General features: G+C 40.8%; 1 protein-coding gene across 5 annotated transcripts in view; it reads right to left on the bottom strand.

The window, feature by feature from the left end:
- Positions 1 to 19,144, bottom strand: part of hycc1 (hyccin PI4KA lipid kinase complex subunit 1) — an 82,586-nt gene that overhangs the window by 46,458 nt on the left and 16,984 nt on the right. For 4 of the 5 annotated variants that reach the window (XM_068003567.1, XM_068003602.1, XM_068003577.1 and 1 more), the window contains exons 2-5: positions 16,321 to 16,458; positions 14,753 to 14,818; positions 10,790 to 10,869; positions 2,753 to 2,854 (exon numbers count right to left, since the gene is read on the bottom strand). In XM_068003567.1, coding sequence (XP_067859668.1) covers positions 2,753 to 2,854; positions 10,790 to 10,840 — 153 coding nt within the window. In that variant the 5' untranslated portion in view covers positions 10,841 to 10,869; positions 14,753 to 14,818; positions 16,321 to 16,458. The remainder of the gene's footprint in view (positions 1 to 2,752; positions 2,855 to 10,789; positions 10,870 to 14,752; positions 14,819 to 16,320; positions 16,459 to 19,144) is intronic. The other variant, XM_068003585.1, reaches the window with a different exon arrangement.

The raw sequence follows: 19,144 nt of genomic DNA, 5'->3' as shown, positions 1-19,144 counted from the left end.
GTGGTGTAGACCTGGAGAAGATTACAGAAGTAGGGAGGAGTCTGGCTAAGAAGAGATATAAACACAAGAATGAGATTTTAAATTGGAGGCATTGTGGGACTGGGAGCCAATGTCGATCAGCAAGGACAGGGGTGATGGGTGAGCAGGACTTGATGCAGGTTAGGATACGGGCAGAGTTTTGGATGAGCTGAAGCTTACATAGTGTGGAGGATGTGAGGCTGGCCAGGAAAGCATTAGAACTGTCGAATTTGGAAGTAGCAATGGCATGGATGAGCAGCAGGGATGGAGGCAATGTTATTGAGGTGGAAGTCGACAGTCTTTGTGATGGAGAGGTTATAAGGCCTGAAGTTCAGCTCAAGGTCAAGGTCAAGGTCAAATAAGACATCAAGGCTACGAACAGTCTGGTTCAACCAGAGACAGTGGCTGGGGAAAGGGAAGGAAGTGGTGTCAAAAGTACAGAGTTTCAGGTGGTGAAGACCATGACTTTGGTCTTCCCAATGTTCAATGAGTAAATCGTGGCTCATCTAAGACTGAATCTTGGACAATCAATCTGAAAGCAGAGGCAGTGGAGGGGTTGATAGAGGTGGTGGAGAGAGAGACGGGAATCATCAGCATACGTGTGGAAGCTAATGTCATGTCTTCAGATGATGTCGCCAAGGGGAAGCATGTAAATGAGGAAGAAAGTCAAGCCATTGCTGGAGATGCTGTGGTTATGATTAGATTGGCATGAGTGGAACCAAACTAGGGCAGTCCCATTAAGCTGGACAATGGAGGAGAGGCAACTTAATGGATGGGTCTCAATCTTAGTGATAAAGAAGTCTATGAACTTCTCGCACCTGTTGCTGGAGGTGACGATGGAGGGGGCAGGTGACAGTGGTTCGAGACGACAGTTGGGAGCGAAGAAAAGAAGCCAGTGTTATCTTTACTCTGTACAGGAAGATCCTATGGTAGTGGACAATTTTGGCAGAGGAATGAACCCAATAATGCTTGATGTGGTCCAGATGGATCTGGTGATAGATGGCTAAACCAGCTGTGCACCAGATACCCTCAAGCCTGTTGACTTGAGGGAGTGAAGATAGGGTCCATACCAGGGAAATGACTGGGATGGGAGTGAGTAAAGCTTTTATTGGTGACAAGGGAATCAAACGCAGAGGAGATAAAGTGGTTGAGCAGATTGACAGCTGAAGTATTGTGGAGAATGACAGCCAAAGGCAAGGCAGTTGGCAGCTTGAAAGTGCCATTGTAAATGACTTGGGCAAGATATTTTCCAGGGATGAATGCGGAAGGAAGTGGGGATGGAAGGGGATGGGGGATGTGGGTGGTGATGCAAGCGATTGGAGACGGCCTTGTCTGTGATCTAGATCATGGGAGCAGAGAGGCCACCCGAGGTGGCGAGGTGGCAAGGTCGAGAGAGTGGTTGCGAATATGGGTAGGAGTGTTTGTATAGAGGGAGAGATTTAGGGAGAATAGGAAGCAGTGGAGAGATTGCAAGGGGATTGAAATCACCGAGGATGAATAGACGCTCAGTGGAGGCAGGATATCTCGGTGAGAAACTCAGGGAGGAGCTTGGGGAGTGGTAGAGAACAAGGATTGTAAAGGAGAAGCAAGATAGGTGGAATTAGGTGAAGTGCTCAAAGAAGGAGATGGTACAAGAGCAGTGAGGGGGAGGGGGAAAACCAAGTTGTGATTTGTCGATAAAGGTCACACCACCACTGTGGCAGTTTGTGTGGGGCAGGTGGTGGAAAGTATAGCAAGGTAGAGTGTTTTAGTAAGCAGCAAGGTGTCACCACCTGTGAGCCAAGTTTCCTTCAAAGCCAGGATGTCAATTGCCTTGTTTGCAAGTGAACGGACATTCTGGAGAGAAATGCGGAGAGGGGCGGTGATTCTTGATCGCTGGCAGAGTCCAAGGGGGCAGTGATGGATGGGGTGAGTGGGACAGGAAGGAGTTTGGAGAGATTAGCCCTTAGGCGGCATGTTGTGCGAGATGATCAGCAAGAGGGGAGGGTGAGACAGTTGGGGTTGCTGCTAAAAGGAAACAGCAGGGGGGGACTCAATGGGTGGTCTAGAGAATGCTGAGAGGCACCAAGGATACCTATGGGCCTATCTAATGGGGATTTGAAGCCTGCGCTGCCAGCAGCACAATAGGAAGGCAGAGAAAGAGTGATGGGGCAGGTGGAAGTACCCGAGAGGGGAAACATAAAAAGATGGCCCAACAGGAATGGAAGGAGTCAGGAGAGAAGGGCCTAAGAGGGACTAAGAGAAAAGAGAGATAGAAGTAATTGGCTCGGGTTTGGAACGATAGCCAAAATGCGCATATAGAGGGAACTCAGGTTATATATCACAGAGATTAGGAGAGACATAAAATCATACAGCACAGAAGGAGGCCATTCAGTCCATCATGTCTGTGCCGGACACGATGTTCTGGTTGTAAGTAGTGGACAGGGAAGAGATGATATGAGAGAGTCCAAAGTTGAAATCCAAGGTCCAGTGGTGAGGTGAAGTTGTCCTGCATAACCTGCATTTATATAGCGCTTCAGACACGTGAGCAACAATGAATATCAAGCCAAAAAAGGAACGATTAAAAGAGGTGACCAGCAGTTTGGTCAAAGGGGTTTTAAGGAGGATCTTAAAGAAGATGGAAGTGAAGATGCTGAAGGGTTTAGGGAGGGAAATCCAGAGCATAGGGCCCAGGTAGCTGAAGAATTAAGCAAAACTGAATCCTAAATGAGCTCCATCATACTTTTATTCCTACCTCACTATGTGGCTCACAGATGACGGTGTATAATTCCAAAACCAGAGTACTCTTGCCTTTTAAACTTGAAGCATAGCTGGATATAGAGGTCTCAGGCAGTGTCTGAATTCAAAATAAAAAGTGAATAGGTTTTAAAACTACAATATAAATGGATAAATATGTCCATTACCACTTGTATTTTTCAAAAATTAAAAACCTATTTGAACAGTGAGGGTTATTGACACAAAAGGGCCTTGGAGGAGTTAATGAGTGCCCCATTTATACTGTCACATCCTGTTGTGGTAGATTTAAAACAATTCTGGTTTCATCACAATTCCACCCGAAGTAAACCGCCAGTAAGAGTAAGTTTACTGGAACCTGCTCTTGCTTGCTACCAGAAAACTTGGTAGTATCTTTACTTATAACTTACATCTAGATGGCGGGAAAAATTTGGTTTGCAATTGTCATTGTAAACATTGTATTATACTGATGGTGCAAGATGCAAGTCATTAGCATACAATCAAAAACAACCAAAACCATTTAAATTACTTAAATTGCTTCTGGATTAATGACCATATTTGAAGTTTCTTACATTCAGGGGACTCATTAACTCCTCCAATTAAGTTTGCTTCAGCAAATGCTGAATGTTGAGGACATAAAATATTCAAAAAAATGCACATTGCTATTGGCAACTTTTTTTATATATAAAATGGAAGGAAAAAAAGTGAGATGCCCCAATCTTCCAAACATGATTCTAGAGAACATGGAAGGCAACCCAATCTGAATAAACTATGTACTCCAATGTTTTAGGATCCAGTCCATGTTTCTGAACAATTGACAAATGCAAGCAACTACACCGGCACCAATCGCATATTCCAAACAAAGAGCAATTGTGGAGAGGCACAATCAGGTAAACCAAAAGAGGTGATGCAACATGACTTTAATCCACTCCCACTGCACCTCCACTTCTCCAGCAGCAGGCCTTGCACCCCAATGTGCGCCCTCCTGGCCCGCTCCCCAGCCTCATACCTTGGGACCTTATTGCTCCATCTTCTTCCTCACCTAATGTTAAAGCAGTTCCCAAACATGCCAGTAGTGATTAGAACCATGGGTCTAGATCGATCACATCATCAGCATGAAGATCATCCAGGATAACAGCACCTCCCAGGACAGCCCTTGGCCCTCAGGAACCCACCCCGCCTCCCCTCCCATCACATCTCCATACTTCATTTCTTGACCAGGAGGCCCGATTCTGTCCAGTTTCTCATGCATGTATCGCAAGAGCACTTGGTCAGCCTCTCCATCTGGCTCCAGTAAATACCTCTAATGTCCTGTACTTGGAAAAAAAAATTAAATACAAATTCAGTAAATCAGCAAAATAAACACATAGGAGAGATAGTGAGAACCATACAAAGAGAGGAGACAAAGGAAACAACAGACTTACAAAAAAAGAGGGGGGGGGGTGCTGGAAAGAAGGGAGGAAACAAACATGTGCATGGGAGAGAGAGAAGCAAAGACAGAAACTGTGCGAGACCCAGAGAGAAAAAGAATGAAAAACAGAGAAGGTGACACAAAAAAGTAGAGTGGGAGAGATGAAAAAGACATTTCTGTAGTGCTGCCTGCTTCTTAACTTTAGCAATATCTTGATCATCATTCCAGCTAATCAATGGCGTCTTTTTTTTTCTCTTCTCCCAAAGAGCTGACAGCAGCAGCAGTGTCATGCCCACCCATAGCTCGAGCCAGATCCCTAGCAATGTAGTAGCAACAGGTCTGCCACTCTACTTGACACAGAAATAAGATTAACTAGTTTAAAATAAACTTTAAAACAAGAGGAATAGGGAAACGTTTAAAAAACTCAAAACATTTCTGGATTTATCAAAAAGGCAAAAATACTAAAACAGTAGAATACTTAAATGAAGTGTCAGCCTTGGCTCACTGGTACATAGGGACATACGATTTACTAGATGAAGAAAAGGACCAAGGTCCATCTAACTCACCTTCTACCGTCCCGGTAATTTCATGGTGCAACAATAATGATGTTGTTGACTAATCATAGCAATCAATCTCTATCAATTAGTCTACAACTGACCCAGACATGAGATGAGGAAAACCCCAATGGTGGAAAGCTTTGGTAACCAAAGTCATAGGATCTTAGGATCATAGAATGATACATCACAGGAGGATTTGCCAGCTCTTTCAAAGCACTATCCAATTAGTCCCCCTTCAAGTATTTATCCAATTCCCTTTTGAAAGTTGCTATTGAATCTGCTTCCACCACCCTTTCAGGCAGTGCATTCCAGATCACAACAACTTGCTGCATAAAAGTTACTATCCTCCTCACTGCTTACTACATTTCCGAGTTTCGTGTCATCTGCAAAATTTGAAATTATGCCCTGTCTACCCAAGTCCAGGTCATTAATATATCTCAAAAAGAGAAGTGATCCCAACACCGACCCCTGGGGGATACCACTGCACACTTCCCTCCAATCTGAAAAACAACCGTTCACCTTTCCCTCCCAAGCACTTACCATAGTTCATGTCTCAAATTACTCACATACTGTATCCCAAAAAATTATGTTCTGAAAGAAATCTAATTTGTATTTGAATGAATCAATACTATCCGCTTCCACTATCTCCCTGTTCGAGCCGGTTTCATACATTGACCACTCGTTCACTGAAATAACACTTCAGCAGATTAGTTTTGAATTTACCCACTTCAAGCGCAGGCCATGTTCTCTGGTTCTACTGTTCTGGACAAGGTGAAACAACTCATCATGGTGTACATTATCTAGTTCCTTTAGAATCCTAAATACAGCAAACATTTCACCTCTCAACCTTCTCTTTTCCAGTGAGAACATGCCCAATTTACATAATCGCTTTTCTATAACTGGATATAGCCCTTTTACTCAGAAACTTGTCAAGTTCCCTATTAAAAACTATTGCCAATTCATACCCACCTCATGTTTAGGTGGTACTTCCTGCCTAACTCTGGCTACGAGTTTTATATGCAGGCCTTCTCGTCTTATCCATCTTAAATAACCTATCCAACCGGAGCCCAATTCCTTCACCATTTTAAAAACCTCAATTATATCCCCTCTTAGCCTGTATTTCTCTAGCATAATGAGTCCTAACTTCTGAAGCATATCCTCATAACCAAAAGCCCTTAGGCTATGCATTATTTTATTCACTCTTCTCCACACCTTCTCTAGAGCCTTGATATCCTTTATCACTTAACGGACCAAAACTGGACACAATGCTCCAAGTGCAGAATCAAAGTCTTGTATAGCCTAAGTATATACTCAATGGCTCTAGCAGCACAACTTAAAACCCTATTTATTTACCCTGTAGCCACCTCACACTGCTTGCGTCCCTTTAACGGATGCATTACCCTCAACTGATACCTCTGCAAGGTGTAAACACAGCTGGAATTTCCCAACTCCAAAAACAGGAGACTATTTGTCCACACTAAAGAACATATTCCACAAACAGGCCCATTAGCCTCATTTATCTAAATTGGCCTGCAACCTATTGATTTATTCTAAATTACTCATCCTCATGTTTTCAGGTGCAACATTTTTTTATTTTAAGTGTCAGCTTGGCTCAGTGGCACAATCACAGAATCATAGAAAGATTACAGCACGGTAGGAGGCCATTCGGCCCATCGAGTCCGTGTCTGCTCTATGCAAGAGCAATCCAGCTAATTCCACTCCCCTGCCCTATCCCCGTAGCCCTGCAAATTTTTTCCTTTCAAATATTTATCCAGTTCCCTTTTAAAGGCCATGATTGAATCTGCCTCAACCACACCCTCTGGCAGGCAGTGCATTCCAGATCCTAACCACTCGCTGTGTAAAAAAGTTTTTCCTCATGTCACCTTTGGTTCTTTTGCCAATCACCTTAAATCTACGTCCTCTGGTTCTTGACCCTTCCGCCAATGGGAACAGTGTCTCTCTGCCCAGACCCTCCATGATTTTGAATACCTCTATCAAATCTCCCCTTAGCCTTCTCTGTTCTAAGGAGAACAACCCTAGTTTCTCAAGTCTCTCCACATAACTGAAGTCCCTCATCCCTGGAATCATTCTAGTAAATCTCTTCTGCACTCTTCCTAAGGCCTTCTCATACTTTCTAAAGTGCAGTGCCCAGAACTGGACACAATATTCCAGTTGTGGCCGAACCAGTGTTTTATAAAGGTTCATCATGGCTTCCTTGCTTTTGCACTCTACGCCTCTATTTATTTAGCCCAGGATCCCGTATGCTTTTTTAACTGCTTTTTTCAGGTGCCCTGCCACCTTCAATGGTTTGTGTACCTATACCCCCAGGTCTCTCTGTTCCTGTACCCCTTTCAGAATTGTGCCCTTTAGTTTATATTGCCTCGCATTCTTCCTACCGAAATGTATCACCTCGCATTTTTCTGCGTTAAATTTCATCTGCCACGTGTCCGCCCATGACACCGGCCTGTCTATACCCTATTGAAGTCTATCACTATCCTCCTCACTGTTCACCACACTTCCAAGTTTTGTGACATCTACAAATTTGGAAATTGTGACCTGTACACCCAAGTCCAAATCATTAATATATATCAAGAAAAGCAGGTAGGTTGAGGGTCGCTACGGACTGGAGCACATAATCTAAGTTGACAATTCAATGAGGTACTGAGGGTATCAGAGGTTTTGTTTTTCAGATGAGAATCTAAACAGAGGTCTCATCAGCCTGTTCTGGTGGGACATAAAAGATCACATGGCAGTATTCATAGAAAAGCAAGGGGGTTCTCCAGGTGTCCTGGCCAACATTTAACACTCAAATAACAAAACAGAGTAACTGGTCATTTATCTCATTCTATTTGTGGGGTCTTGTACAAATTGGCTGCAGCTCAATTTTTGCTCTCATCTAAAATCACTAATGAAAAAGAAGAACACCGGGCCTACAAGGAATCTTGTGGCGCTCCAATCGTGACCAGACCCAATTCTGAACCACTCCCATTAATGACAACGTTCTTCATATCTAGTTAGAGAATGGTGTAATGGCCTGCAACAGCTCCTTTTGGCATTTCCATCGGCCTGTTTTACACACAATGACAACTAGAAATTAATTCTTAGTTGAATAAAAGCTGCATCTTTGACATCTTAAACATGCTGCTCTGCAATTAAAGTACCTTTATTTCAACTGATTCCTAATCAAAAGCAATTCCTCCCTTCCTCTTAGGCGGCCTGCCGTTCTGTACCTAGTAAAGAAAGCAGCCTCCATTTCAAGTTCAAGCTATTTTGAAACTACACAAAGATAGAAACTCCTATTATTGTTACAGGTATGTAAATTCTTCAGAATGGTCCATTGAGAGAGATGAGACAGCCACTGCAGAGACTGATACGGGTTTCAACCTTAGATTCTGAAGAATCTACAGATACAGCAGTACTTTAAAAACGTTACAAAATGAAAAATGCTCACCCTGTGGAGAAAGCATCTGTATTTAAATCCATATAATTATGTGCCTTTTGACTGGTGAGTATGCAAAACAAACTAATTGTGTTTATAGTCTGAGAAAACAACTTATTGACAAACTGTGGTACTTCACCCCCTTTTACTTTGTAATTTCTGCATGATTTATTGGGAAATCGTTATGTTAAAAAACAGTACATGCTAAGTTTGTAGAAGTGCACAGATTATGTAAATGAGTTTTCTTTCAGATAACAAAATACAGCCAAAGACAACTGCATACAAACAGACGTTTCACTAGGCTGACCCACTGGTCACTGGGAACACAAAGACTTAAAGAAATTGTACTATGGTTTCAGCAGGCAGATTTTTCTGTAGTCCAAGTCTTCCACCAGAAAAACAAAATCATACTTACAATTATAATCCACCAGTCCTTGCATGTGATGATCATAGAACATTTGAAATCGTGTATACGCAGTCCATAAGGAACCAATATGCTTGGCACCAATATGAATCTATCCTTGGCCCCCTCCTATTTCTCATCTACATGCTGCACCTCAACGACATCATCCGAAAACAGGTCAGGTTCCACACGTACGCTCATGACACCCAGTTCTACCTCACCACCACCCCCTTCAACTGTCTCTGATTTGTCACACTGCTTGTCCAACATTCAGTACTGGATGAGCAAAAATTTTCTCCAACTAAATATTGGGAAGACCAAAGCCACCGTCTTTGGTCCCCACCACAAACACTGTTCCCTAGCCACCGATTCCATCCCTCTCCCTGACCACACTCTGAGGCTGAACCAGACAGTTCGCAACCTTGGCGTCCTATTTGACAGATGAGCTGCCAACCACATATCCGTTCGATCACCAAGACTGCCTACTTCTACCTCTGAAACATTGCCCGTCTCCACTCCTGCCTCAGCTGATCTGCTGCTGAAATCCTCATCCATGCCATTGTTACCTCTAGACTTGACTATTTCAATGCTCTCCTGGCCAGCTTTCCATCTTCCAACCTCCGTAAACTTGAGCTCATCCAAAATTCTGCTGCCCATATCCTAACTCGCACCAAGTCCCGTTCACCCATCATCACTGGCTCTCAGTCCGGGAATGCCTCGATTTTAAAATTCTCGTCCTAGTTTTCAAATCCCTCCGTGGCCTCACCCCTCCCTATTTCTGTAACCTCCTCCAGTCCTACAACCCTCCAAGATCTCTGCACTCCTTCAATTCTTGCCTCTTGCGCAGCCCCAATTTTAATCACTCCACTATTGGCAGCTGTGTTTTCAACTGACTAGACCCTAAGCTGTGGAATTCCCTCCCTAAACCTCTCCGCCTCTCTATCCTCCTTTAAGACGCTCTTTAAAACCTACCTCTTCGATCAAGAGGCTTTTGGTCACCTGTCCTAATATCTCCCTATGTGGCTCGGTGTGAAATTTTGTTTGATAATGCTCCAGTGAAGTGCCTTGGGATGTTTTACTTCGTTAAAGGCGCTATATAAATGCAAGTTGTTGCTTGTAGAAAAAATATACTAGGTAAAATATATAATGCTAAAATAAATTTCCATATATGAAATAGGAGTTTTTAAAAAAATAAACTGCATTAAGAAGGCACTCAATACTGCCCACTGTAATAAAAATATGAAGTCCCCACTGCTTACAGCAGGCGCATTAGTGCTAACGTGATTTGCCCTCTATACGCATTGGATGGTCTTTATGGATCTATGTTGTTTGCTTATAACCCTATACATTACTAAAGATGAATCATTTCCCTACTTTTGTATCTAAAACCGACAAGTAAAATTGAATATAAGCTAGGCAGTCTTACACAATATTCGCCAGTTCCATGCAAAACTTGACATGTTGCTTTCTGTGAGTAAATGAAGTGAACTGAATGAGTTTGTTTAATTGCAAACTGGTGCCAATAGATAAACTCTCGACATATGATTTAAATCGGGAAGTAGAGATTGTACCTGGATTTTGGATTTTTTTTCTTACATTTCAAAATATACTTTATTTCATAAAATTTCTAAGATACACACAGTTCAATGCAAAGACAATTTCAAGCAATATAGTTTGAACCAATATAATGCAGACCGTACACACTATGATCTCATTTTTACAATTCAAAACACAGTACATATCTTCTAATACATTCTGTACAATACAAAGTGGGGTTGCCTTACACGGTAGTCTTTCCCCATACAGCCTTTACGTAGGCCGCAGCTCGCTTCAGCGCGTCCTGCAGCATGTACTCCTGGACCATGGAGTGTGCCAGTCGGTTTTGGGTATCACCTTAGCATGTGAAGTCCTCTATTAGCAACTAATTTTTAAAAAATTAACTGCAGCTTGAATGCTGTCTCGGTTTATGCACTTGTCAATCACTGTGTTCACAATTTCTTTAAACACCTTCAATATTAGCCATCATCACTTAGAGGTGAATAAGTACACAAGGTAATTGCACCTTAACGAAATACAAACTTCTCACTGTACACCTGTTTCTGCAGAAATAGCCAGCGCACTGAACATGCTTAAAGTGGCGACTTTGTAATTGACAATAATTGTAACGGAAATGGTTTGCACTTTTTGCTCAATTTAAATGTGGGCGGTATAAGTGGTGGGAACTGTACCTTAAATTCTGACAGCCATTCCTCCACTACCCCTTTGTCTGTAGCCAACATCTTTGCACATCTGTTGCACTTAGCTCAACCTTTTTTTAAAAAAAAGCCAAAATTAGAATTATGACACCTAAAATAATTACATCAATCTAATTTTTAATATACAGAAAAAAATCATTTTGGGTAGTCTTTATATTCCATGACAACTGGGATACTTTCAAAGAAATAAGATACCATGAAATAATTAAACCACCTACAATTAATAAAATTGAAGTTAAATAAACTAGTTGCTTACTTTGCTAACCGGCAGGTTTCCCAAAATCAAAGCAAATTACTGGATAGTAGACAATTTCTACTATAGAATTATAACAGCTAAAACTATTGACGGAGAAGCTCAACCAAAATAAACAAAAAGCACCTCTAATGTGCAGTTTCTTACCATAGCATCAAAAACCCTTAATTTATACTACTGTTTTTATTTTTAGTTGTGTTCTTTCGAATCTAAAGACTGAGGCCATTACTCCCACTTACCCATGCCCAGTAGAAGATAAAAGCTGCGAAAATGTGATTTATATAGCAGCAAATAAAATTTTAGCTATACATATGATAAAGATAGATACATTTAATTTGAAGTCTTGAAATAATTTTTGTTTCAATTCAACTTTTAAATTTTACAAAATCTATCATAAAGATTGTTATGATTGGACTTTCTCAGTCCTTTTGTGTTCAAAAAGGCAGTTTCCGTAAGCATATTGAGTCTCCCATGAACTGAAACTGCTTTCTTATACGTGCTATTAATAGTACAGCCCCTAGGAGTAACAGCAACCCCCTAATTACAGTATTGAACATTGAGGGCACATGGGATACTCATCATGTTCTATCAAAAGGTAAAAAGTACCATGCTATCGTACCAATGTGTCCAGGCTAAAAGTAACGTTTATTGGCCGATTGAATGATATATAAAAGCAATAGGACACAATTAAATATGTATTACAATAGTTAAAAACCAAAACAAACAGGCTAAAATACCCTTTATAAGGTATTTCTTCCTATAAAAACAGTGGATGTCCAAAGGGACTTAGGGGTTCAGGTACATAGATCATTGAAGTGTCATGAACAGGTGCAGAAAATAATCAAGGCGGCAAATGGAATGCTGGCCTTTATATCTAGAGGACTAGAGTACAAGGGGGCAGAAGTAATGCTGCAGCTATACAAAACCCTGGTTAGACCGCACCTGGAGTACTGTGAGCAGTTCTGGGCACCGCACCTTCGGAAGGACATATTGGCCTTGGAGGGAGTGCAGCATAGGTTTACTAGAATGATACCAGGACTTCAGGGGTTAAGTTACGAGGAGAGATTACACAAATTGGGGTTGTATTCTCTAGAGTTTCGAAGGTTAAGGGGTGATCTAATCGAAGTTTATAAGATATTAAGGGGAACAGATAGCGTGGATAGAGAAAAACTATTTCCGCTGGTTGGGGATTTTAGGAGTAGGGGGCACAGTCTAAAAATTAGAGCCAGACCTTTCAGGAGCGAGATTAGAAACCATTTCTACACACAAAGGGTTGTAGAAGTTTGGAACTCTCTTCCGCAAACGGCAATTGATACTAGCTCAATTGCTAAATTTAAATGAGAGATAGATAGCTTTTTGGCAACCAAAGGTATTAAGGGATATGGGCCAAAGGCAGGTATATGGAGTTTGATAAGATCATGGCTGATCTGTGATCTAATAGCGGAGCAGGCTCGAGGGGCTGAATGGCCTACTCCTGTTCCTATGTTCCTATTTTCTATATCATTTGATAGGTGGCATGACTTTTGGATGAAAGTTTTTCATAGATATTCACAAGCAATATTGTATGTGAAGGATCTGAAGTTCCAGTTCACCCAGAGTTCTGATCTGGAACGAACGTCTGTAGGAGCACTCCCCAGACCTAAACAGTCCAAAAGCTTCTGAAGTCAGATTCATCAATCATTCATAATTAACCTCACAATAGTGATGACAGTTGCACAGAAAGCTGACACACAGGTGCTCACACATACTGTCTGGTTTTCAAGGACCTATTAATGCTTTGATTAAGTACAATCTAATGCACACCTAGAACGAAGACCCCATATCCAGACTAATTCAACATGTCCTGATGTCACAAACAACTCATCTCTAGGGTTCAATTTCAAAACTGGTTAACTCTAGCTATTCAGAACAGTACATTATAAAATACAGAAACTGTCACAATTATAATGAATAAAATTCAGCAAAATACAATAACATGCACCTCAAGTCTCATTTGTAATTATGTTGTATGTTGATAGGAATTAACTATATGCAAGCAAATATTTCACAAAAATCCTAATGACCATTTATTTACCAATAGCTGCCTCTGACACTAGGATGATTTTCACGGAGCCAGCAGATGAGAGAGAAAGTGGACAAGGGAGAAATACAATACTAGTTCTGACCAAGCCCTCATTACGTTAATAGAAAATTGCAAGAAAATAAAATTTTGAACTATTTCTTCAAGTTATTTTCAATGCAGCCCAAATACCCTAACAATCATTTTGAGTTTGATAATTTTTAAAATTGGAACTATACGATTTTTTCCAAACACCGTGAACAAACACAGACAGAAAGACAAATTCACAAGGACAGAAAACAAGAGGGTCTGGTAATTTACCGTGAAGGATGGACTTGGCATGACTGAGCCACACATGAAAGCCGGTTTACAAAATATGAAAATTAAATCGCTTTGCTTCATTTTCAGGATTGTGTTCCAACAAAATTAAGTGCGTTCACACCTACATTCAGTTCTACACTCTCTGACTGCAGATCAAAAACAAACATTCAACAAGACCGAGTAACTTACCCACAATGTCATAGCAACCCAGATGTCCTGCACAACTGAGCACAAAGTACGCAGACCAGAGATGCAAGAAAATAGCCGAGAGTGCAACCAAATGGAGCAAAGGGGAGGGTAATATGACAAACGTTACTACAGAAGCAGCTGAAAGATCATTCCATACTTTCACTAGTCACATGCTTTGTTCACCATTAACTTCCTTTACAATCAACACGCAACAGGGTACGGGAATAAAATAATTGACTCATTAACAAAATTTCAAGGATTCAATGCTTAGGCCTAAACATTCTCTGCTGGGCTTGTCTCCATCAACTGCCTCCTCCCCCAGATTACACTGGATCGATGCCACATTGCCCCTTTCTCAGCTATTTTAACACTGGCAGGAATTGAACAAGTGGTTGTGAAGAATAAGTTTATTTCTGCCAGTTTATAGGGAGTTGGTAAAAACAGAAAGAACAGAAACAATCCTGACTTTTCTCTGGCCCTATTTAATGGAGTAATTTGAAGGAGTCAGCCTTGGCTTGGTGGTAGTACTCTTGCCGCTGAGTCAGAAGGTTGTGGGTTCAAGCCCCACTCCAGAGACTTTAACAGATAATCTAGGCTGACAATTCAGTCCGGTACTGAGGAAAGCTGCACTGTCAGAGTGTTGTCTTTCAGATGTGACATTAAACCGAGGTCCTGTCTGCCCTCTCGGGTGGACGTAAAAGATCCCATGACATTATTCCCAGCAGGGCCGTTTGCCTGGTGTCTTGGCCAACACTTGTCCCTCAATCAATATCACTTTAAAAAAATCATCTGGTCATTATCTCATTGCTGTTTTAGGAACTATGCTGTGCGCAAATTGGTTGCCGCGTTTCCTATATTACAACGGCAACTACACTTGAAAAATACTTCATTGGCTGTAAAGCGCTTCGGGATGTCCGGAGGTCGTGAAAGGTACTTCTATAAATGCAAGTTTTTTCTTTCATGAAGACGGCTCTTGGAAACTTACTATCTCAACTAGAGTCAAATATGGAGGTCTTGCATTAAATGAACAGAGATTATGTAAACTTCAGACCTTCAGCATCCCCACCTCTGAAAAATAGGAAGAAACTTTCATATTGTATTTATTTCTTGTTACCTTAATCTTCTTTCTTGTTCACAAATTTCATACTACTTCCTTTTGGTTACCACAGTGAGACTATTCCTACCAGAAAAGGAAAAAGGATTATAAATAAGTAAATCATGAAAGTGTGACCTTTGCAATTAAGATTATTAATATTTGATTACAGAGTGTGCACACTGTGTGCTGTCTGTGGTGGCAGTCTCACGGTGCACCTGTTACACTCCTATCAATGTGTTCCACATTCTCTCTCATGGCAGAGGGGGAAAACAATGTTATACAGATGGAAACTGACTCAGCGTTTGTGGATAATGTCACCAAGAGGCTGCATATAAAATGAAGAATTGAAGGTGGCCAAAGGTGGAACCTTGGGACATGTCAGAGGTGCAAGCGCAGGATGAGATGGCCCTGTAAGAGACATATTGTAATGTACCGGCTCCATTCCTACCTGTCTCATAGTAGCCATGAAAGGGCACTGCCAGAGGTTTACCACTTACTCACCCTTCAAATTTATTCCCAAAGCATCCAAATTAACTTTGTGATTAATGTTTTGCTTAGTCCAAGTTTCTTAAATATTGCATCACTTCTAAACCTCAGGAACATAGAAATATCTTGAATGGGGCTCAGATAAGTCACTTCTACCACTAATAATCTTTGTTCATCATCTGCCCTATAGAACTGTGTTTCATTCCAAATGTGGGTAACAGTGTCAAATAATCTGAGTTTGGTTTGCAGAGATATTCCATGTTTTCCTCATTATTTCCAACTTGCAGCAAGTGGCAGCTGCCAATGCAGATCTTACTCATAATTTCATAGTTACATTTTCCATCTTACAAGAATATTATATCATCCACTTGCTCAATTTTTTCTCCATTGATGGTAATATTAAGAGTTTCTGGTTCTCTGGACATAACAAATATAAATACAAACAAGACAATAAGTTTAAGTTGTTTGCTTCATCAATTTTATGTTAATTTTAGGAAGTCATTCTTCCTTTCAACAATATTTTTGGTGAATCTCAGATTGTTTGTGTTACTCGCAAGATCTTGAAAATTGCATTATACTGAAGAATAAAAAATACACAGCCTTGTCTTACTTCCCCCCCCCAGTGCTACACCACCTAACTTATTTTTTAAAAACTTGTAATAGTTTAAATGACTACATAAAAGATGCCAAGAGAAATGGTACATTTTTTTTAATGCTACAAACTAGTTTTAATAATCCTAAAATATCCCTTATTGTATATTATAATCCTGGTAATCAATTGCAGGTAAACCTGCAGTAGGTACATCATTAATCCTTGTGTATGATCATCACATATGACATGTGTGCAGATAGTAGCCGACAGTACAAACATACAATTCTCGCCTTTCCCCTCCATTACACAAAATAATAACAGATTATAAATACATACCAGGGAATAATTTCAAAGCTGTAATATAATCTTCAGATTCAGATTGCAGTTCTAAAACTACCCATCTTTTCACTGCACATTTAGGATGTCAACTTTATCTGATCAGATAATTTCTACCTTATAATCACTCCCGAACATTTATTATTCTACATCCTACAATTAAATCTCTTACCTTAGAATAGTGAGAATATGATGCTGTTCCTAGCAAAATCTTTGTTGATTACACTGAAGAACAATTCAAAAAAGATTTAATTTTCAACTGCAGGTATACTCAGTTCAATCCATTGGATTCCATTATCTTCAGTCACTGCTATGAAAGAGAATACATTTTTACTTTGAATACCGATTCAAATAATATTAAAGTACTTTTTAAAAAATTACAATACTGTAAAAGTTAGGCCTTCCTCAGACTTCCAAATGGGGATAGAATTTTATGGTATTTGTTATTATAACTAGACAAGTCAAGGTAGTGTGGCACATTAATACAGTTGTTAAATGGCATAATTAGGGATAAAAATCTTTAAAAGCTCAGTATACTGGAAACATGAAACACAAACAGAAAATACTGCAATTATACAAAAGGCTCACCAGCATCTACAAAGAAAAAAAACAGGTTGATGAGAATTAATTATGTGCTCACTGCAGGTTTACCAGCTCAAAGAGTTTCCAACCAAAAGATTGATCTGTCTCTCCCTTTCAGATGTTGTCTGGCCTACTGTCCAATTCTATCATTTTCTGTTTTTATTCCAAAAGGATTTAATTTGAATCTAGAACTATATAAACTGCAGAGAAAAACCAATTTGCAAATGTCTACATGGTACACACAAATAAAAACTATATTCAGTTATAATGCCACTTAGACTGTATACATTATTTCAACTAGAGAAAAGACACCTAGGAAGAATCAGAAAGGAAGATCTCTAGTCTAGACAAATGGAGGATGGGAGGAAAGAGAAAAAGAAAAATCAAAATTACAACATAGAGCATCATTATATGAATGATCACATTGACTATTACAATTTAACAGAAACCAATCCTGCATTTAGATTTTAAAAAAAAATTATATAGGTTGCAGAACTAGTTCTTACTGTAAAATGTGCACAGAATTAACAAAAAAATTCATGGGCCAGTTTAAAGTGAGACATGCTAAATCATAAAATCATCCTTTAAAAAGTGGTTGGGTAGAAGTATTAGAGGATATTAGAGAAAAGGCAAATTTCTAACAGAATTCTTCACACCAGTACTCACTGATGAAGACTGCAGACAACTTCTGGATCTAGTCACATTACTTCAGGAACATACAACAGGCCTTACCTATCTACAATGTGTGCTATGAACTCAAAGAATTAAAGGGTGAATTTTTGCAAGTCGAGGTTCCTAGCATAAAGCTTTGCTCAACAGGAGCACGCCTGCAGAATCAGATATGAAAACAAGCTCCTATAAAGAGAGACTCCATGCCAGGAGCAGAACATTACAAAATGTTACCATTAAACTTCTAAAGCTGGATACAATCTAGAATCCTCAAGACTATGGGCAAGACTCTGGTTAAATAGTTTTAGGATTTCCGGAAATACAAGGACTGTGTCTGAAGACCGAGAATGTTAGTTTGACATTCTTCTATCCAGAAATTAAAGACCACTAACTACAGTACATAAAATTCTTGAGTATTTTACAGGATGGGATCAATGTTCATCTAAAAAGTTAGCAGGAGATGCAGGTGGCAGTTAACATAGTTTTAGAATCAATAGATCACGCTTGATTCAACGGTTGAACGCTCGCCTCAGTCAGAATTTTACGGGTTCAAACCCCACTCCTGGACTTCAGCACATAATCTAGGCTAACATGTCAGTGAGTTTCTGTGGGAACGTTGCATTGTTGGAGCAGCAGTCTTTTGGATGCAACATTAAACAGAGACCCGGAGGCACCACTTCATGTCAATGTAAAAGATCCCATGGCATGAAAGGGTAATGAGCAGTCCCAGTGTCTTTACCAATATCCCTCAAGCAAAATCAAAGACAGGTTAACTGGTCATTCATTTTGCTTGCTGTTTGTGGAACCCTACTTTGTCCAAATTGACTGATGATATTGCCCACACAAGAATGTTAACACTTCAAAAGATCATTAATTGACTATAAAACATCTTAAAGTGTCTTGAAGAGAAGAAAGGCACTATATAAATGCAAGCTCATTCTTTCTTACTGGAATTCTTTCAGGAGTAACAAAATCAATGGATGAAAGCTATTCAATGGACAAATGGCCTCGATATTAAACCCCCCCCACCCCCCCACCAAACGATGGACAGGGTTAAAAGTGAAATGAGTGGCGGTTATCAGGGCGTCCGAGTATCCCACCGTGGAGAGGCAGGACGCTCATTAACATTTATATCAGGCTCCTACAGTGCAATTGGGAGTCCAATTTAAAGTTAATTGTTGCTGTATGGGTTTCCCAGGGGTCGAGAAACTCGGCAGTGAAATGTAGGCGGGAGCAGCCGGCTTCTCAAGGTAAGTGGCACTCAACACTCCCTGTGGGCTAGAAGGAGCAGGACTTCTCTCCACAGGCCCCTCAAGCCTCCCCCATTCGCCAGCCTCCTCCCCCGCCCTCCCGATTGCACACCTCTTCCCACTCCCCGCCCCCCAATTGCCAAACTGAGCTTCGTTTTCCCCCCCCCCCCCCGATTGCTGACCTCCCTCACCCCAATTACTGACCTCCACCCCGCCCGATTGCCGGGGACCCACGGCCACCTGCCTCTAGTCTTCTCTCAAGCTTGCTAGCCAGGCTGTCCATTTGGCTGGCAGACGAGTGGGAAGCGGAGCTACACGATGTCAACGAGGTCCTGTCGTTAAGATCGGCAGGACCGCCATGTCCCCGGTTCTTCGGTCGTTTTCGGCCTCACCCACCCCCACCCCCATGTAAATATTTAGGCCAATGTTTTTGCATTTTCAGGAAGCGTGCAGAACTTCTGAAACACAAGGTTTTTAAAAGATCAACATTCGTGG

This window comes from Heptranchias perlo, chromosome 2, assembly GCF_035084215.1.
Source record: "Heptranchias perlo isolate sHepPer1 chromosome 2, sHepPer1.hap1, whole genome shotgun sequence".
NCBI lineage: Eukaryota > Metazoa > Chordata > Chondrichthyes > Hexanchiformes > Hexanchidae > Heptranchias > Heptranchias perlo.
This window is presented reverse-complemented; position numbering and strand designations above follow the sequence as displayed.